Source organism: Oncorhynchus nerka, linkage group LG6, assembly GCF_034236695.1.
Source record: "Oncorhynchus nerka isolate Pitt River linkage group LG6, Oner_Uvic_2.0, whole genome shotgun sequence".
Taxonomy (NCBI): Eukaryota; Metazoa; Chordata; class Actinopteri; order Salmoniformes; family Salmonidae; genus Oncorhynchus; species Oncorhynchus nerka.
This window is the reverse complement of record NC_088401.1, coordinates 51,207,156-51,228,652: the sequence shown is the minus strand read 5'-3', so window position 1 is coordinate 51,228,652 and position 21,497 is coordinate 51,207,156. Positions and strand designations below refer to the sequence as shown.

Here is a 21,497-nt window from a genome sequence, read left to right as displayed (position 1 = left end):
TGGAAAGGGTTTACAAAAGAGAATTGCTGTGTCTGGCGAGCTTTTTGTAGAATTATGAGCGAATTAGTGTGCGAGTTTTTAAAGTGCAGTGCCGCTGAAGGCCTCTCATTGTTTCTTGTCCATGGTGCTGAAATGTGAAAAATGTCTATAAACCAGTAGGAATCATTCATCATTGATTGACTGACGTGTCAACACTTCCCTTTCATGCCATCTTCTCTGTTTTTGTAGATTACATTGGGTGTGCTGGCTGTAAAACCAGGATCATACATCTTATTTGCCTTGCACCTTATATTTCAGTTGTGTGGTCCTAAACGACTCTTTTGTAATGAATGTATTTTTCTGCCTGAGTATGCGGAATCTATTCGTGCGACGATTTATATGTTGTGGATATACATAGTGGCATTTCCTATCCGTCTATTTGGTTATGCTTATTTCGATAAACGCAGGGTAAAAGTTATTCCAAAAAGCTATAAAGCAGGCTATAGGTATTATTCACGTTTTGTAAATCATTTTGAAAAATAGTTGCTGTGTGTCATTTTGAAAGGTATACTCAAAGTGTCGCTGTTCACCAGCAGTGTTTTAATAGATCCAGTTCTCCACCCATTGGTGTCGTCATAAAACTCGGGTGCCGTTGAGCTGACGTGTCTTAGCACTCAGCACATCGTATGCGATCCGACAACCTATTTGGTGCAGTTTGTCTGGCAAATGTGTGTCATGTTCACATGTGTAGGCTACATGTCTGTTGTTGAAGTGACAGTATAGACTTTTACAACAACTTGTTGACAACCTTACTTGTCGAACTACTTTGACATTCTCTTAGGACACAGTAATCAGAGGACATGACCTATCAGTAACATGCAAACACGATAGACATTTCTAATGCAACGTATTTTGTAGATCAAGTCACATCAGCAGATATTATATAATGCAATTATTATCTAGGTCTCTGGGTGACGCTATTTTATCGCGTTGGATTGGAATATGGCTTAATACAATCCAATGCTCTCCCTCCCCATCCGTGTAATTGTGTGTGTGTGTGTGTGTGTGTGTGTGAGTGTGTGTGTGTGTGAGAGAGAGAGAGAGAAAGAGAGAGGAAGAGAGAGCAAGACAGCGAGAACTTTGGTAGCCCAGTCATAGTCATAGTGAGAGTGAGTGCACGCGATTGGGGCAGGAGGAGAGAAATCCAAACTGACACGAGCAGGCTCCGGAGTAGGGCATGCTCTACTCGGCTCGAGACGAGTATAAGAAGGTCACTGCGTAGCTTTGATGCTATATTTATTTTCAACCAAACTATATATTTTATAACTAATCTTAGTCGTGTTTAAACATGGTTTTACTACTAATAAATCGTATTATCAACAAGGGATTTACCATAGAACAACTGTGCGTAAAACGGAGTAGCTGGCTGCGATTTTGGGGGATTGTGCTTCTCTTCGGCGCGTCGTTTGGAGATGTGCGCTACTCCGTACCAGAGGAGATGGAGCGCGGCTCGGTCATTGGGAACCTGGCTCTGGATCTGGGGCTGAAATTAGTTGAGATTGGTGCACGTCGAGCCCGCATCGTGGCGGAGGGCACTCGGCAGCTTTGTGAGCTTGACTATGGTTCGGGCTCTCTGTTGGTCAGCGAGAGGATAGATAGAGAGGAGTTGTGCGCGCAGGCAGCTGTCTGCGTCCTACAGTATCAGCTGCTGCTGGAGGATCCGCTCAAAGTGTACAGTCTTGTTTTGGACATTCAGGATATGAATGACAATAGCCCTGCTTTTGCTACTGGGTTAATTGACCTGGACCTGGTCGAGTCGACGGTGCCGGGGAGACGCTTCCCTCTGGAGAGTGCGCATGACCCTGATTTGGGAACCAACTCGGTTCGTGATTATAGACTGAGTCACAATGATCATTTTGCCTTAGAAATGAATACTCAAGTGAATGGAATAGCATACCCAGAGCTGGTTCTGAAAAAAACGTTGGACCGGGAGAACCAGGCCGAATACACTCTGACCATCCGTGGGGTTGACGGGGGGAATCCTGCCAGGTCAGGTACCGCGTCCGTTCACATCCATGTTCTGGATGCCAATGACAACGTCCCCGTTTTCAGCCAGAGGACTTACAGAGCCTCTCTGATAGAGAATTCTGCCACGGGCGTTTTGGTGACGACGCTGAACGCCACTGATTTAGATGACGGTGCATATGGGGAGATAACCTACTATTTCAGCCACGTGTCTGACAAAACTAGAGGCATCGTTGAAATTGACCCTGTGAGTGGGGAGGTGAGGGTGGCGGGTCAAGTGGACTATGAGGAGGCGAGTGCGCATGAACTTGATGTCCAGGCTAAAGATGGCGGGGGTCAGGCATCACACTGTAAACTCATCATTGAAGTGATTGATGTGAACGACAATGAACCAGTTATTGCAGTGAAATCAACCACGGCTATCATTTCTGAGGATTCTAAACCCGGCACCATGGTTGCTCTGCTTAACGTGTATGACCTGGACACTGGAAACAGTGGTCGGGTCAAGTGTGCCATCTCAAACGACATACCTTTCAAGTTGATATCAGAGGTTAAGAATTACTATATGTTGGTGACTGATGGTATATTAGATAGAGAGATGAACCCACACTATAACATCACGGTGACAGCTATCGACTCTGGTTCTCCCGAACTGTTCAGTAGAAACGTGATATCCATCACAGTGGGTGACGTGAATGACAACCCCCCTATTTTTACGCAGAGCGAGTACACCGCCAACGTTTGGGAAAACCAACACAGAGGCACGTTGGTGATAAGGGTGAGAGCCGAGGATCTAGACGCAGGACCCAATGCGAAAATACTGTACTCTTTATCAAAAGGCATGACCCCAGAAACATTCTCTTCCCTCTCCATTAACGCGGAGACCGGAGAGCTCTTCACCTCGCGCCCTTTTGATTATGAGCAGGCCAGTCACTATCAGGTAGGAGTGACAGCTCAAGACGGTGGTGACCCTCCTCTTTCCAGTACTTGCACTGTGAGGGTGTTCGTCGGTGACCATAACGACAACACACCTGTTGTTCTGTATCCTGTCCAATCATCTGGCTTCATCGCTGAGGACCTGGTGCCACTGGAGGCACCTAAAGGTTACCTGGTTACCAAAGTGCTTGCTGTAGATGCTGACTCTGGCAATAACGCGTGGCTCTCCTACCATGTGGTCAAAGCGTCACAGCCCAACCTCTTCACTGTGGGCCTGCACAGCGGGGAAATCAGGACTGTGAGGCCATTTGTAGAGCAGGACGAGCCTAAACAAACTCTTGTCATCATGGTAAGGGACAACGGGCCTCAGTCTCTCTCAGCCACTGCCACAGTCAATGTAGTCATTGGCGATGACATGCCTGTTTTAAACGAGCTTTTTGAGAACACGGACGATGACTCACAGGCGAGCTATAACTTGACGCTTTATTTGAAAATCGCCCTGGCGACCGTGTCTTCTCTCCTCCTTGTTCTGATCAGTGCGGTCGTGTACTTCAAGATGTGTCGACGCGGGTTTGTGTACCGTGCGTCTAGCCTTCCAGTCTTCCCCGCGGCCTACGGCCCCCCGAGATACGCTGACGTCAGCCGGTGTGGAACTGTCCTGAAAGATGACCAATACGACTCCTTTCTGACCACTGGCTCGTGGAAAGGTGACTTCCGTTTCGGGCCCTCCATAGACACTGACCCATTGAGGAAAAGCGGCATGGCCTATCAAAAAGGCACACTCAGACGCACAAGTCTCAAGGTGAGCCTTTGGGAATGGACTTCTGATGACGTAGTTCATTAAGTGTCAGCTATGGCAAAGCATTGCATCGGTTGAATGCGTTCAGTTGTGCAACTAACTGGGTATCCCCTTTCCCTTATATCTTATCTGAACTAAGCTCTGCTCATCTACCAGCAACTGTCTGGTTCAGTTGGTAGAGCATGGTGCTTGCATCACCAGGGATGTGGGTTTGATTCCCATGGGGGAACAGTATGCAAATGTATACACTCAAGTCGCTCTAGATAAGAGCGCCTGCTAAATGACTAAAATGTAAATGTGAGAGTGTCATCATCTCTTATGCAGCCTATCATTCTACTGCCCTGCCTGTCCTTTCTGTGTACTCTGTTTCTCTGTGTGTGGTTGTCTAGCAGGCTGATCTCTATGTTAGTTGGTTTGTTTTGGGAGCTAAAACCAGTTTGCAAGCTGCTATTTCTTTTATCTTGATATCATCACGTGGTTATGTCACACCTACAGTGGTTATGTCACACCTACAGTAGTTATGTCACACCTACAGTGGTTATGTCACACCTGCAGTGGTTATGTCACACCTACAGTGGTTATGTCACACCTACAGTGGTTATGTCACACCTGCAGTGGTTATTTTACACCTACAGTGGTTATGTCACACCTACAGTGGTTATGTCACACCTACAGTGGTTATGTCACACCTACAGGGGTTATGTTACACATACAGTGGTTATGTCACACCTACAGTGGTTATGTCACACCTACAGTGGTTATGTCACACCTACAGTGGTTATGTCACACCTACAGGGGTTATGTCACACCTACAGTGGTTATGCTACACCTACAGTGGTTATGTCACACCTACAGTAGTTATGTCACACCTACAGTGGTTATGTCACACCTACAGTGGTTATGTCACACCTACAGTGGTTATGTCACACCTACAGTAGTTATGTCACACCTACAGTGGTTATGTCACACCTACAGGGGTTATGTTACAACTACAGTGGTTATGCTACACCTACAGTGGTTATGTCACACCTGCAGTGGTTATGTCACACCTACAGTGGTTATGTCACACCTACAGTGGTTATGTCACACCTACAGGGGTTATGTTACACCTACAGTGGTTATGCTACACCTACAGTGGCTATGTCACACCTACAGTAGTTATGTCACACCTGCAGTGGTTATGTTACACCTACAGTGGTTATGTCACACCTACACTGGTTATGTCACACCTGCAGTGGTTATGTCACACCTACAGTGGTTATGTCACACCTAGAGTGGTTATGTCACACCTACAGTGGTTATGTCACACCTACAGTGGTTATGTCACACCTGCAGTGGTTATGTTACACCTACAGTGGTTATGTCACACCTACAGTGGTTATGTCACACCTACAGGGGTTATGTTACACCTACAGTGGTTATGTCACACCTACAGGGGTTATGTTACACCTACAGTGGTTATGTCACACCTACAGTGGTTATGTCACACCTGCAGTGGTTATGTCACACCTACAGTGGTTATGTCACACCTACAGGGGTTATGTTACACCTACAGTGGTTATGTCACACCTACAGTGGTTATGTCACACCTACAGTGGTTATGTCACACCTACAGTGGTTATGTCACACCTACAGTGGTTATGTTACACCTACAGTGGTTATGTCACACCTACAGGGGTTATGTTACACTATGTCACCTCATATGACCTCTCATTGAAACGGTGACAAGGTCAGAGGTTGCTACTCTGATGGCGTCTGATAGAGCTTCACTGTTGCTGTGTTCAGTTGTCCTGGTCAGTAGTGATCTGGCTGTACTCAGGTCAGAGGTTAAACGTTGTCATGGTTATCGTGTGTGTGTGTGTGTGTGTGTGTGTGTGTGTGTGTGTGTGTGTGTGTGTGTGTGTGTGTGTGTGTGTGTGTGTGTGTGTGTGTGTGTGTGTATGTGTGTGACTATGAGTCCTCAACGCAGAGCGGAGAGCTTGTCACATTGGTTAGATTTCCATGTGAACCCATGTGTGCTCATGTTATGGCTTCAGGCTCTGTAATGGTCCACATTTCAGTCATGGGAGAAGAAGATAAAATGTGAAGCATAAACAGCATTATGGAATCCCAATTTGTCTGCTATGCTGTGTTATACTGTAGCCATGGTCCAGCCAATGGGTTATGCAGTGCGTTACAGGGATTTAACTAGTGCCTAAGCCTTTTCCTGCTCAGGTCATCAGGAAACACTCCTGGGCCTAAGTGTGTGCATTGTGTTGAGTTGTGTGGTACATTTCTGTTTACTTGCTTTTGATATCTCCACACTCTGGTTTAGTGATCACATTCAGAAATAGTCCTATTAGATGTTGCATTGATCAGGAATCGACTGTAGTTCTGTTGAGAGCCTGTACCTGTGAATAAGGCCCCACTGTAGTGTTGGGGTCGTACAGATGCCCTGGTACAGAGACTATGATAATTCCTTCACAGAACACTGCTTTCCAATTTGTCTGGTCCAATTTTGTGTCGGTCAACAATATCAAATATCAAACGATCATAGGAATGTCTTCCTAACGGTTTGCTTTCCCCCCTCTCTTTCTCTCTCTCTCTTTCCCTCTCTCTCTTTCCCCCCTCTCTTTCCCCCCTCTCGTTCCCTCTCTCTCTTTCCCCCTCTCTTTCCCCCTCTCTTTCCCTCTCTCTTTCCCTCTCTCTCTTTCCCCCTCTCTTTCCCCTCTCTCTCTTTCCCCCTCTCTTTCCCTCTCTCTTTCCCTCTCTCTCTTTCCCTCTCTCTCTTTCCCCCTTTCTTTCCTCTCTCTCTTTCCCCCTCTCTTTCCCCCTCTCTTTCCTCTCTCTCTTTCCCCCTCTCTTTCCCTCTCTCTCTTTCCCCCTCTCTTTCCCTCTCTCTTTCCCTCTCTCTCTTTCCCTCTCTCTTTCCCTCTCTCTCTTTCTCTCTCTCTCTTTCCCTCTCTCTCTTTCCCTCTCTCTCTTTCCCTCTCTCTTTCCCTCTCTCTCTTTCCCTCTCTCTTTCCCTCTCTCTCTTTCCCCCCTCTCTTTCCCTCTCTCTCTTTGGCCTCCCTCTCCCTCTGAATGGACCTCCTCTACATATATGACAGGTGAGAAACGTTCACTTTTCTAATTCTACTTGCAACGCTCACACACAATGAGCAACACACACGGGCTCAGAAACAATGACAGTAAGTAAGACACCGTAGGTCGCAGGTCTCGCATATATTCACAACTAGGCAACGCTCTCTAAAAAAAAAGAGCCACTGTGACATTTTGGGGACATCTCTCTCTCTCCCCCCCATGTCTTTTCTCTCTCCACTTGTCTGTCACTTATCTGCCTTCAAAACGGCAACTACATTGTATTTTCTAAGTGGCTTTGTACTCAAAACAAAGCACGTAAGGTCATTTTATTTAACCTTCAATTATCCAGGGTAGTCTCACTGAGATAAAAATCTGTTTTTCAAGAGAGACCTGGTCCAACCGAGACTGCTACAGGGGGGGGGAACAATAACAACTTACAGACAGAGACACACCATGAACTACATGTTGATGTAGACACATACAATACAATTACAGAAACATACAAGCGTTGTAGTTTTTTAAAATTGATCATATGTACCACTGCATCAAGTCCTACTGACAATCACATTCCTCAGTAACATGTGAGTCAACCAACAAGACCCTGGAGTATCCAGCTGGTCTGGAGAGAATTCCAAGACCACGGAGCTGAGTAGCTAAAACACTATTTGCCATGATCTGATTTTAGGAACCGTTGAATGTAAGTAAGAGTGAGACCGTGACTGGTATTTATTTTTAAGACCTTATCAAAGAAGAACAGAGATAAAGCTGCAGTTTTCCCAAAATGGCCTAATAGATCATAGTAGACCAATGTTTAAGCCTAAGTAGAGTCAACGAAGACCAGCCAACAGCACTTTAGAGATCACAGTGGTGTGTCAGATGCTTTTGGTTGGTAGTAAACTTACGTGCTGCATGATACATGGAATCAAGTGTCTTCAGGGTAGTGCTTGGGGTCTGCCCATAAACAACATCATTTCTTTAGCGTTGTAAAATACCATGCACTTTGTTTTTGAGGAATTCGGAACAAGCTTCAACTCGTACAGATTCTGTTGAATGATGGTAAAAGCTACAGTATGTTGAGCTTTTTCAAAAGCCAAAGTAAAACTGCTGCCACTTGAGTAGAAAACAGTGTCATCAGCAAGACAGTGTGGTCCACAGCGTCAAATGCCTTTGACAAGTCTATGAACACAGATGCACAATGCAAACTTCTTATCCAGGCCACGGTGAATATCACCCAAAACATTCAACGTTGCTGTAACAGTGTTGTGGCTTGACCTGAAAGCTGATTGCATACCACTCAATATATTGTTTTCCTGGTGGTAGGCTTTAAGCTGCTTATTGACTAGGGACTCCAATACTTTTGCCAAAGCAGACCATTTAGATATGGGCCAATAGTTGCTCATTAGTGTGGGATCACCTCTGTTCAAAATAGGTAGGTCAAATTCTGTTTTGCACAACTTGGGGATGACATGACATTCTAGGGTGAGGTTGAAGATGCATGTTCAAGGTTGTCTAGATCATCAGGGCCAGGGAATATATATATATACAGTATATATATATATATATATTTTTTTTGTACATAAATTGCTTTCATGGCTCTATGCACCTCTGATACAGAGAAGGTGAGAATGAGAACCTGGAGAAGAAGTGCTCAGGAGTGTCAGGTAATTTCACGGGGGATCATTTAGACCTTTAAACCCTATTAAATAACCTGCCTGCAGCAAGAAAATGCTGATTTAAAGAGTTAAGAATAGAGGTTCTCTCAGTTGCCACATGTGAGTCCAGTAGTAGATGTTAAGGAAGCTGTGCATCTTTTTGTTGCACTTACCAACCTTTCAGTACTTGCCAAAATGTATAAGGATAATTCAGATGATCAAAAGTAGATTTGAGGTAGTGTTCTGCTTTCAGTTTTCAGGTCATAGCCACACCCTGATTCTGATTTGTGTTTAAAATGGGGAGGAGTGTCGGTTCAAATCCATCAAAAGGGATTTCCGAGGATACTTTATATTCAACTGTGTTACACTGTTAACAATCTGAGTAAGATTTCCGGTGTTACGTAGACTCTTGAGTTGATCAGACTTGGATGTCAACCAGTCGAGGTTCACCCATAAGCACAAATTCAGATTTGACATACTGTGATAATAATTGAAAAATACAATCCACAGAGCCAGCAATAGCAGATTGGGGTCTTTATCAACAGGAGACAACACGATTCGAGGACGCGCAGAGATGTTTTCTAAGACAGATCTGCTCGGGTTTGGTAACTGAAGTCAGAATGACCGCTGGGAACTTGTCTTTTCTGTACATAACAACACCACCGCCAATGAACAGCTCCGGTGGTTGTCTTACAAACAGTGTTCTTGTTTCAGTGCAGTTCTAGACCTACTTTCCTCTGGCATGAATATTTATCCTGCTGCCTCCCGATGTGGCCAACTGAATAATACACCGTCGTAATGTGGGGAGTGTTGTGGTTTGCGGCTACATAACATGCTAATGCTTTGCTCTGTGCCACAGCAGAGCACAGCAGGACTGGTGCAGTCAGCTGATTTAATGCTGACAGCATTAATGCTAAAAGCACACTCTCCTAAATGTAGTTCTGTCCTTGAGTTGATAGTGAAGTATGTACAAATGTGTGACTGGTGGATGCTGCTGGGTGTGAATGTGGTTTTGGGGAATGAAGGTGGAAATGCACGGCCCGTTGCAGAGGTGGAAACCAGTAAGTTGAAACGTTAGCGGCAGGAAACTCCACGATTCAAGGTCGCTGCGTTCACGTCTGTTTGACCCTGCTGGTCATCTATCAACGTTTGAACGTCTTAGAAGAACAATCTGGCCTTAATTGCTTCTACATCTGCATTCCTTGCTGTTTGGGGTTTTAGGCTGAGTTTCTGTACAGCACTTTGTGACATCTGATGTTGGAAAAAGGGATTTATAAATACATTTGATTGATTGATTGATTGAGGTGAAAGCCTCAGCTGGAGCCAAGGACCTTAGGTGAAACTCCCATCTGATTCTGGAGTGTAAAACCTCCATCTGATTTCATGAGCAGGTCCAAATCCTGCAACCCGTTACACTATACCTTACCTAACCCGTTATGCATTCAGTAGCCTCTATGAATCACATGACTATGAAGGCATAAATGTAGGAAAGTGTGTATTCTGAATTGAAATGCATTTGCCTTTTGCTGTACTTGTCTGTTAATGTTCTGTATTATGTCATGTTTTATGTGGACCCAAGAAGAGTAGCTAAATACACATTAAGCTGATCAACCTTGTGGATACACACACATCTCTGTGGTAGCTTTGAGATTAGAAGGCAGTATTAGTGTGATTTCTGTGTCAAAAGGGCAGTGTTGAACTGGCCCTCTTTCTGCTGAATGCTTGTTCTCCCATCTCAGATGTAGGTCACTGGACTTATCAGATTGGATCATGAATCATATTTCAGATTCATACAGGGATGACTACAGAGAGAGAGAGAGAGAGAGAGAGAGAGAGAGAGAGAGAGAGAGAGAGAGAGAGAGAGAGAGAGAGAGAGAGAGAGAGAGAGAGAGAGAGAGAGAGAGAGACAAACAAGCAAGCCATTTCTGAGGGAGGGAGGGTGGAGTGTGTGTGCTCACTGTAATTTTGTAGTGCACACAATGGCTTTGTGACTGTGCTATAAATGGAACCTGTCTTAACAGGATTTGTTTTGCTGGTTTATTTGCTCTGCCCGTACATACATTGAGTGTACAAAACATTAGGAACACCTTACTAATATTGACTTGCACCTCCTTTCCCCTCAGAACAGCCTCAGTTTGTCGGGCCAAGGTGTCGCAACCGTTCCACACTGATGGATACACACAGGAAACTGTTGAGCGCAAAAAACCCAGCAGAGTTGCAGTTCTTGTCAGACTCAAACGGGTGCGCCTGGCACTTACACATACCACGTTCAAAGGCACTTCAATATGTTGTCACCCTGAATGACACACACACAATCCATGCCACAATTGTCTCAAGGCTAAAAATCTCCTCCCCTTCATCTACACTGATTGAAGTCATTTAACAAATGACATCAATAAGGGATTGTAGCTGTCACCTGGTCAGTCTGTTCCTAATATTTTGTCCACTCAGTCAGTGTACATAGTGTCAGTGTACATAGTGTCAGTGTAATATACATCAGTAGTCTATACTATGGCTGTTTATTGCCCTCCTGTGGTGGTTATTTACTATTAAACAAGCATTACCATGTCGTGGCTCAGTGGTATCCAATCTCTAACCCACTTGACAAATGACTTCATTAGCTGCTGTTTTCCTACCAACAAGTCAATGTAAAATGTTTGAAATGTGTTGGTAACAGACATATCTGATAGCTCCCATTAGTGTCCCATTAGACACATTCAGGGCTGTGTGTACCTAGGTTTTGAGACAGCACTCACTTCTGAACTTAACCCTGAGGTGCTGCTCCCTTGACTCGAGACGTTCTGTTTAATGATGTATGAGACAACATTTGGTGGGGTAATCATTCATTGGTTAATCATTTCAATAGAGGGTTCATAGGCCTATGATGTCGTTCTGCACACTCACTCTGAGTGGTGCTGTTGTCCAAGAGACCTATCTCGTCACAGGCGCATATAACTGCTGCTCCAAGGCAACTATGCGTCAGTGACAAGACCAAGGAAGGATTATTGCGCACAGAACCATCGAAGCAGTTTTAACGGAGTACAACAATATCTTCTTGAGATTTTCTGTTGTATGTGAGTTTTGGATTGCATTATATATTTCCCAGTTTTGGGTAACGTTATGGATATTTTTAGGAGGATGAGCGCTGGAGAGGCTGTGAATAGAGCAGTCTGGGGTTTGAGATGGAAAGTGCGAGTCTCCATGTTGCTTGTCTGCGTACTGAGTGCGGTGAATGGACAAATTCGATATTCTGTACCAGAGGAAATGAGAAAGGGCTTGTTTGTCGGAGATGTGGCGAAAGACCTGGGTTTGGACGTGAAGAGGCTGATTTCAGGCCGGGCGCGGTTAGTTATAGACGGTAATAACCAATATGTAGAGCTGAATCAGAACAAAGGACATCTGGTTGTTAAGGAAAGGATTGACAGGGAGAAATTATGCGGTCAGAAATCTCCGTGTAGCTTCAGTTTAGAGATGATTCTTGAAAGCCCACTTGAATTATATTCGATTACCATCGAAATTGAAGACATAAACGACAACGCCCCGGTGTTTTCAAAAAAGGACATTCATCTGGAAATTGGGGAGTCTTCGCCGATAGGGACTGTTTTCTTATTAGATGGAGCCGCTGACCCTGACGTGGGTATGAACTCACTGCAAAGCTACACAGTTAAACCAACCGATCATTTTGTGCTCAAGCAACACAGTAGAGCTGATGGAAGTAAATACGCAGAAATGGTGTTGCAGTCTGGACTTGACCGTGAAAAACAGAGCGAACACTCCCTGATATTAACTGCAGTCGATGGCGGGGACCCACAAAGGTCTGGAACTGTTAAGATACATATCACTGTTCTGGATGCAAATGACAATGCGCCTGTGTTCACAGAGTCTTTGTACAAAGTCACTGTTGTAGAAAACGCGTTGGGAAGCACAGTTGTAGCCCAAGTAAGTGCCATCGATGCAGACCAAGGGTATAATGGAAATGTGACGTATTCATTTACGCATATGGAGGAGGGTACACCACCTTTGTTCCATATAGATCCACATACTGGGGAGATAAAGCTCACTGGTGACCTAGATTACGAAACTGTTCAGAATTACGAAATTAACCTTCAAGCTAAAGACCCGTGGGGTCTGACGGGCGCGAGTAAACTAGTCATTGAGATTCTAGACGTTAATGACAATAGTCCGATCATAACCATGACATCATTTTCTGGTAAAATCCCAGAGGATAGTATTCCTGGCACAGTCGTGGCATTGATAAGTGTCCAGGATGTAGATGCTGGGCAAAATGGACAAGTGCGTTTAAGAATCGACGAAAACCTCCCATTTAAGATAAAGACCTCTCTTAGAAACTACTACACGTTGGTAACTGAGAAGAGCTTAGACCGAGAGAAAGTGTCTCGCTACAACATCACCCTCACTGCCACTGATGAAGGTTTGCCGCCGATATCAAGCATGACAACTATTGTTTTAGACATCAGTGATGTTAATGATAACGCACCAGCCTTTAGTCAAAATGTGTATAGTACGCACGTTGTGGAAAACAATTCTCCCGGAGTTTCTGTGCTTGCGATCCAAGCAACGGATCCAGATAGGGGCCAAAACGCACGCATCTCTTATTATCTAATTGACAGTGAGCTAAACGGAAACCCAATTTCCACCTACTTTTCAATTAACTCAGAGAAAGGTGTCATTCACTCAGTGCGTTCACTTGACTATGAGCAGGTTAAAGAGTTCAACATACTAATCAAAGCGCAAGATGGAGGCTCCCCACCCCTTAGTAGTAATACTACTGTTCTCATTTACGTACAAGATCAGAACGACAACGCGCCTCAGGTTCTGTATCCAGTCCAGACTAGCAGCTCTCTGGTAGCTGAAATGGTGCCTCGTTCAGCAGATGTGGGCTATCTTGTAACTAAAGTGGTGGCTGTTGATGTGGACTCGGGACAGAATGCCTGGCTCTCGTATAAACTGCAGAAAGCGACAGACAGGGCGCTGTTTGAAGTGGGATTACAGAATGGAGAAATAAGAACTATACGCCAAGTCAATGATAAAGATGCTGTGAAACAAAGGCTCACTGTTGTAGTGGAGGACAACGGGCAGCCCTCTCGTTCAGCTACAGTCAATGTTAACGTGGCGGTGGCGGACAGCTTCCCTGAAGTGCTCTCGGAGTTCACTGACTTTACGCACGACAAGGAATACAATGACAACCTGACTTTTTACCTAGTCTTGGCTTTGGCTGTAGTCTCATTTCTGTTCATCACATGTTTAGTGGTTATTATATCAGTGAAAATATACAGATGGAGACAGTCTCGCATCCTCTATCATTCCAATCTCCCGGTTATTCCGTATTATCCACCGCGTTACGCAGACACTTTGGGGACAGGAACTCTACAGCACGTGTACAATTACGAGGTGTGTAGGACGACTGACTCCAGAAAGAGTGACTGTCAGTTCGCCAGACCCTGTAGTCAGAACGTACTGATAATGGACCCCAGTTCTACAGGGACGATGCAGCGGATGCAGAACGAACAGAACATCCTGGATGAACCAGACTCTCCATTAGAGGTGAGTTTATTTGCAGTTTAAATACCATTTTCAACTATCTTCGCCTGGAGCCTCGGGGCTCATTTTCTCAGTATCTTTAACCTTTTATGTGGCATTTTTAAAGATGATGTGTTTTTAGTACCGTAAAAAATAGCTTTAGGTTTGCTTTTTCCAATTATTTCCAACCGAGCAAAGGCTAAGTGCTGTAGTTGTTTCAGCACCACACCGTGTGGGCTGCGCCTATTTTTGTCTTGACAGCGACAAGTGGCCTGCTCCGCTCACTCATACAGTGTATACTTTGCCTCTTTTCAGCTGTCTATTGAGCAAGTGTTCTTTTTGAGTGATGTAGGCCTACTTCATGCGTAAGACTGGCTACCCTACATAGCATGCCGTTTTCAAGCGTCTATGTAGTAGATAAAGACTTGCATTGGTAGTTAGCGATTGAAATGAAAGCCGACGTACTAATACAGTTTTTACAAGTTATATTTTTCTTGTACAAGGTACACAATCAGTCAACAACAACAAAAAATATTGGTCTTCCATTTTTACATTACAATCGCCATTGCACGTATAATTATTTTTACCTTACAAACAAAAAATAAAAACAGACCAGGTATTTATGAGGAAACGGTATGTGGAGGTTATTTTATATATGTGACTTGGAAACGAAAATATTTTCGTTGAGCTGGGGTTGCTCTGACACTTTTGACCAGTCGTCCTGTCGCTGTCCACCGCACTTGTGCTGGACCAGTGGTGCTTATAGTGCATTTACAATAACCCTACATAATCTGAGATGATATGATTCGGGGTTTTTTCCCAATTCATTATTTTGTCTTTTTCCTGAAGCACTGTGGAAATACTGTAGTTTCCAATACTTTGTTTTTTTTAATCAATTCTTAATTTCCCTGGGCGGGGTTATTGAACACCTATTGACGTTTTGGTGCATGTGAAACGTGGATTTGTGTGTTTCTGCATTGCGTTTGCCATGTTTGGACTCCGAGTGCCGCTGTTGATCAGTGATACACTCGATACGTTAATTACTTCTCTGAGTAGCGCAGTGGGGCCCTCCTATATTCTCTCTCTCTCACTGACAGACGCAGATAGACCTTCTGAAACGGACAGAGAGCTCTTGGCATAGACATCCCACGGATTATTTTCATTCGTTTCTTTCGGAAATACAGTCGTTTTTTTCTTCACTTCTGGATATACAGACGAGCCATATTGTATAAGTAAAGGAGTAAATATATCAGTTATCTGTTTTCTTCGGTGGAATGGGTGATTGGTGGTCGACAGGCCGTGGAGGCGGGTGGCAAGTACTGTTTTTCATTCTTTGTCTATGCGCCATAGATTCCGTGACTGGGCAGGCACGGTATACCATACCCGAGGAGCAGGCAGAGGGGTCGATCGTTGGAAACATTGGTAGAGATTTAGGCTTGGAGGTGAAGAGGCTAGTGTCCGGTAAAGCTCGTATTATAACCAGAGGAACTCGACAGTATGTAGAGCTTAACCGAGACAAAGGGATTCTCGTTGTTAAAGAGCGAATCGACCGAGAGGATCTATGCGGACAGACTACCCCGTGTAGCTTCAGCTTTGAGCTTATTATAGAAAATCCCATTCAGTTATATCGGGTTACAGTCGAGGTTCGCGACATTAATGATAATACACCATCATTTCCAAAGGAAGAAATCAGTTTGGAAATCAGTGAATCTGCGGTGTCAGCTACGCGCTTTTCCCTGGAGAGCGCCGTCGACCCAGACGTTGGTGTTAACGGTATACAAAATTACTATCTCAAACCGACAGATCATTTCCAATTAGAGGTACACAGCCTATCCAACGGTGGTAAATACATCGAGATGATTTTACAACACCCCCTGGACCGAGAGAAGCAGGAGACCCTCTCGTTGGTGCTTATAGCTACAGACGGAGGCGAGCCTCAGAGGTCTGGTACTGTCCGCATCCATATTACAGTGCTGGATGCTAACGACAATGCACCAGTGTGTGGCCAACCAGTTTATAAAGCAGACGTCAAAGAGAGCTCTCCGAAGGGGACTTTGATAACCACCGTCAGTGCAAATGATGCAGATAAAGGAATAAACGGAGAAGTAACTTTTGCTATGGCTCATGTCTCCAAAGAAGCTAAAGAACTGTTTGAGCTGAACGTTAGCACCGGAGAAATTAAATTGGTAGCTAAAGTAGATTTTGAAAAGACAAACAATTATCAATTAAATGTACAGGCAAAAGACCACTGGGGTCTTGCCGATACTTGTAAAGTAGTTATACAAATTACTGACGAAAACGACAATGTCCCCACAATACAGCTCATGTCATTTTCTCATTCGATTTCCGAGGATTCTCCCCTCGGTACCACTGTAGCAGTTATTAACGTAGAGGATGCAGACTCGGATGGGAACGGTATCGTTCTGTGCTCTATTAATGCAGATATTCCATTCAAGATAGAGTCATCGTTAACTGATTATTATACAATAGTCACCGAAAGTCCTTTGGATAGAGAAACGGTGTCGGAGTACCACATCACTATTAACGTTTCAGATGAAGGCTCTCCGCCTCTCTCTAGCAGTAAGAACATAACAGTTAAAGTATCAGATGTCAATGACAACCCACCCAAGTTTGTTCAACCTGAATATAGTAAATCTATTCAGGAAAACAACTCGCCAGGGTTTTCGATATTTTCAGTGAGGGCAAGTGATGCTGATTGGGGCCAAAATGCTCGTGTCTCCTACTTTCTTGATGATAAACAGGTTAACGGGTTGGCTGTGTCCTCTTTCGTCTCAGTAAACTCAGAAAATGGTGCCATCCATGCTGTTAGGTCATTCGACTACGAACAAATCAAGTCGTTTGACTTCAACGTCACTGCACGTGATGGGGGGTCTCCCCCTCTCAGTTCAGTGGTGGCTGTTAGAATTTTGGTCCAGGACCAGAACGACAACGCGCCTCAGGTTCTGTACCCAGTCCAGACTAGCAGCTCTCTGGTGGCTGAAATGGTGCCTCGTTCAGCAGATGTGGGCTATCTTGTGACTAAAGTGGTGGCTGTTGATGTGGACTCTGGACAGAATGCCTGGCTCTCGTACAAACTGCAGAAAGCGACAGACAGGGCGCTGTTTGAAGTGGGATTACAGAATGGAGAAATAAGAACTATACGCCAAGTCAATGATAAAGATGCTGTGAAACAAAGGCTCACTGTTGTAGTGGAGGACAACGGGCAGCCCTCTCGTTCAGCTACAGTCAATGTTAACGTGGCGGTGGCGGACAGCTTCCCTGAAGTGCTCTCGGAGTTCACTGACTTTACGCACGACAAGGAATACAATGACAACCTGACTTTTTACTTAGTCTTGGCTTTGGCTGTAGTCTCATTTCTATTCATCACATGTTTAGTGGTTATTATATCAGTAAAAATATACAGATGGAGACAGTCTCGCGTCCTCTATCATTCCAACCTCCCGGTTATTCCGTATTATCCACCGCGTTACGCAGACACTTTGGGGACAGGAACTCTACAGCACGTGTACAATTACGAGGTGTGCAGGACGACTGACTCCAGAAAGAGTGACTGTCAGTTCGCCAGACCCTGTAGTCAGAACGTACTGATAATGGACCCCAGTTCTACAGGGACGATGCAGCGGATGCAGAACGAACAGAACATCCTGGATGAACCAGACTCCCCACTAGAGGTGAGTTAAACTAGTTTAAATTATAGCAAATTGCGTTTGAATACATCTCAATATGTCCAATTGTGTCCTAGGAAAACATCAGTGAGTGTTGAAATGTCACTAAAATTCCTTTGGTCATCGGTGTCATCTGGCATTTTGTGCCTCCGGTTTGTAGGAACATTTGAGAAGTGGTGTAGGCTTTTTTTTTTACATCATCTATCCCTTTGTGTTCTTTCTCCTCATGCAAATAACCTTTTTTTTATTTGTAATATTTGAAAAGTCGGTTTCTGATTCATAACTTTGAGAAAATATGCATGCGTTTCTCACGTCTTCACATTGAGTGACGACCAGCTAGCTATTCCTATTGTGGGCTCCGAGGGCCGCTGTTGGTCTTTAAAAGCAAACTTTAGTCGATTTAAATACTGCTATACTTCCTCTGTACCGCCCATATTCTCTCATTTTGTCAGTGATTGAGGGACCATCACGAATGCACTCTTGGATCTCCTTTTTTCAGTATTCTGTTTTGTCGACGCCAGCTTTTTACATTGATGGATTCTAAGACCCTCAACATTGACCAGCAGTGTTTCATCGCATTTGTTTACAGCTTGTGTGGACTTATTGTATAATGTGGATTTCGATGCGTTGGTTCGACGTCACGGCTTCTGCCAGAAATGAGCGCTGTATCAAACGGCAAGTACAGGCCTTTATTCTTGTTAGCCTTTTCCAGATGATGCTCGGGCAGATTCGTTATTCTATTCAAGAGGAGATGAGAAAAGGCTCGTTTGTTGGAAATGTGGCGGAGGATTTAGGAATGAATGCTAAACAAATGAAATCGGGAGGTGCTCGCATTGTTAGTGGTGATAGCAGCGAGTATATCAGGTTGGATGTAGACAAAGGGACCTTGGTCGTGGGAGAGAGGATAGACAGGGAGCAGCTTTGCGGGCAGACATCGCCCTGCAGCTTGAGCTTCGAGATGATTATGATGAATCCGATGCAGTTGCATAGTATTCTAGTAGAAATACTAGATGTTAACGATAATGCCCCCTTTTTTAACGAAAAGGAAATCAAATTAGATATCTCTGAGGCTGCTCTGCCGGGGACACAGATATTGCAGGAGAGTGCGACAGATCCTGACGTTGGTATCAACGCGCTTCAAGGCTACACATTGCACCCTACAGATAATTTCAACATTAAAATCCAGACTGGTCCCGACGGCAGTAAATATGTGGAGATGTATCTGTATGCGCCTTTAGACCGAGAGAAAAATGATAACCTGCCTCTGACATTGACTGCTGTGGATGGCGGTGAACCACAGAGATCTGGGGCACTTAAAATACAAATATCAGTACTTGATGCCAATGATAATGTCCCCGTTTTTACACAACCTAATTTCAAGGCAACGGTAACAGAAAATGCACCCAAAGGAACTTTAGTGACAACCATCCGCGCAACAGACAGAGACGAAGGCTTATATGGTCAAGTTACTTACTATTTTACTCGCATGTCTAATAATTTTGCTGAGCTTTTTGCATTGCATGAATATACAGGCGCCATAACAGTCAGTGGACCAATTGATTATGAAAAGAATAAACACTACGAACTTGGCGTACAAGCCAAAGACCAAGGAGGACAAAGTGCGTCCACAAAAGTAATAATTGACGTTATTGATGTGAACGACAATGTCCCCTTGATTACACTGACGTCATTCTCTAGTCCAGTATCCGAGGATGCGGTTAGTGGCACTACCGTGGCTATAATAAATGTCAAAGACATCGATTCTGATAAAAACGGAAAGGTAGATTGTTCGATAAATACTAAGATCCCGTTTGCCATCCAGTCGTCTTTAAAGAGCTATTACACCCTTGTCACAGATGGTGTTTTAGACAGAGAGCGCAATGTCCAATATAACATCACATTCACAGCCGTAGATGAGGGTACCCCGCCCCTCTCGGCGAGTAAAACCATCACATTGAGAATCTCAGATGTTAATGACAATGCGCCCGTTTTTGAGCTGAGTTTATACACTGCTAATGTGATGGAAAACAACTCTCCGGGGGTCTCAGTGTTTTCTGTGAGGGCCCACGACTTAGATTGGGGTCAAAATGCACGCGTGTCCTACCTGCTCATAGAATCTCAATTAAATGGAAATCCAATATCGTCTTACATCTCCGTTAATGCAGAGACAGGTGTCATCCAGGCGGTGCGCTCCTTCGATTATGAGCAAACTAAATCATTTGAGATGTATATCAAAGCTCAAGATGGAGGCTCTCCTCCTCTTAGCAACAATGCAACAGTCAAAATTAGTATCCATGATCAGAATGACAACGCGCCTCAGGTTCTGTATCCAGTCCAGACTAGCAGCTCTCTGGTGGCTGAAATGGTGCCCCGTTCAGCAGATGTGGGCTATCTTGTAACTAAAGTGGTGGCTGTTGATGTGGACTCTGGACAGAATGCTTGGCTCTCGTATAAACTGCAGAAAGCGACAGACAGGGCGCTGTTTGAAGTGGGCTTACAGAATGGGGAAATAAGAACTATACGCCAAGTCAATGATAAAGATGCTGTGAAACAAAGGCTCACTGTTGTAGTGGAGGACAACGGGCAGCCCTCTCGTTCAGCTACAGTCAATGTTAACGTGGCGGTGGCGGACAGCTTCCCTGAAGTGCTCTCGGAGTTCACTGACTTTACGCACGACAAGGAGTACAATGACAACCTGACTTTTTACTTAGTATTGGCTTTGGCTGTAGTCTCATTTCTGTTCATCACATGTTTAGTGGTTATTATATCAGTAAAAATATACAGATGGAGACAGTCTCGCATCCTCTTTCATTCCAATCTCCCGGTTATTCCGTATTATCCACCGCGTTACGCAGACACTTTGGGGACAGGAACTCTACAGCACGTGTACAATTACGAGGTGTGCAGGACGACTGACTCCAGAAAGAGTGACTGTCAGTTCGCCAGACCTTGTAGTCAGAACGTACTGATAATGGACCCCAGTTCTACAGGGACGATGCAGCGGATGCAGAACGAACAGAACATCCTGGATGAACCAGACTCTCCACTAGAGGTGAGTTTATTGGAATTCAAACGAAGTAGCTCATGTTGTTTGAGTAGGTCTTTACAATATGCCTTCATTTACACGTTGAACTATTTCCCCCGGTGTTCTTACTCTTTTTAGCGGTAACGCAGAGATTGGGTTACTCTCTCTTTGTCATTTTATAGGGGTAAAGCAAGGGTTATGTATTTTTTTTGCTAACATATATAAAGTTTTAGGTTTCTGTTGTATGTGTGCCGAGAGGTATATCTGGTGAGTTTTAATAAATGTAACCTATTTCGAACAGAGCATAAGTACTTGTGTGATATTGATAATTCTGTAGCGCTGTCATGCCGTTTCACCACCTCCCTGTATGGACAAGAACACGTGTCTTTATTGCAGCAGACCGCTGCTTCACTCTCTCACACTGTGTTATCCCTGGATCTTACCTTAGTCTATGATGTCGCTATAGATCTGAGCATTTACCAAGCATATTACAGTCAACATACATAGGTATTGGTTTGTTGTATTGAGTCATGGTTTGGACGGGCGTTCCATTGACTTGTTTTTACGCACGATCCAATCTGAAGTTAATGAGTTAGTATACTTTTCCCCCCTAGGTTATAAAATGGCAGTTTCTTTCCTTCGTTGGTCAAAGCTTTGGAGTTGATGAACCTTCATGTATTTATATTGAACAAGTCAAGTGTTTAGTGATTTGTATATAGATACTTTGGGAAAGAAAATCATTCTGTCCAGTCTTTAATCAGTTCGGGAAAGTTTTAGATGTCCAAGTGTCT

The 21,497-nt window shown here is 44.3% G+C and overlaps 5 protein-coding genes across 5 annotated transcripts in view; all 5 read left to right on the top strand.

Annotated features, from left to right (window-relative positions):
* LOC115130030 (protocadherin gamma-A11-like) overlaps positions 1-21,497 on the top strand; it is a 198,381-nt gene that overhangs the window by 19,202 nt on the left and 157,682 nt on the right. The gene's annotated exons all lie outside the window — the stretch shown is intronic.
* LOC115130038 (protocadherin beta-15) lies at positions 1,166-5,784 on the top strand. Its single transcript, XM_065019171.1, has 2 exons — positions 1,166-3,742; positions 5,776-5,784. The coding sequence occupies exons 1-2, from the start codon at positions 1,328-1,330 to the stop codon at positions 5,782-5,784; spliced, it is 2,424 nt and encodes an 807-aa protein (XP_064875243.1). The 5' UTR covers positions 1,166-1,327.
* Positions 11,455-14,040, top strand: LOC135572141 (protocadherin gamma-A8-like). Its single transcript, XM_065019170.1, has one exon. It carries the CDS (start codon positions 11,575-11,577, stop codon positions 14,038-14,040), a length of 2,466 nt encoding a protein of 821 aa, XP_064875242.1. The 5' UTR covers positions 11,455-11,574.
* Positions 15,270-17,696, top strand: LOC115130037 (protocadherin beta-16-like). Its single transcript, XM_029660815.2, has one exon. The coding sequence runs from the start codon at positions 15,270-15,272 to the stop codon at positions 17,694-17,696; it is 2,427 nt and encodes an 808-aa protein (XP_029516675.2).
* LOC115130036 (protocadherin beta-16-like) lies at positions 18,146-20,844 on the top strand. Its single transcript, XM_029660814.2, has one exon. The coding sequence runs from the start codon at positions 18,292-18,294 to the stop codon at positions 20,842-20,844; it is 2,553 nt and encodes an 850-aa protein (XP_029516674.2). The 5' UTR covers positions 18,146-18,291.

Excerpts from the sequence above, each read along its gene's own strand:
- LOC115130038 (XM_065019171.1), top strand. The coding sequence starts at position 1,328 with ATGGTTTTACTACTAATAAATCGTATTATCAACAAGGGATTTACCATA.
- LOC135572141 (XM_065019170.1), top strand. The coding sequence starts at position 11,575 with ATGGATATTTTTAGGAGGATGAGCGCTGGAGAGGCTGTGAATAGAGCA.
- LOC115130037 (XM_029660815.2), top strand. The coding sequence starts at position 15,270 with ATGGGTGATTGGTGGTCGACAGGCCGTGGAGGCGGGTGGCAAGTACTG.
- LOC115130036 (XM_029660814.2), top strand. The coding sequence starts at position 18,292 with ATGTGGATTTCGATGCGTTGGTTCGACGTCACGGCTTCTGCCAGAAAT.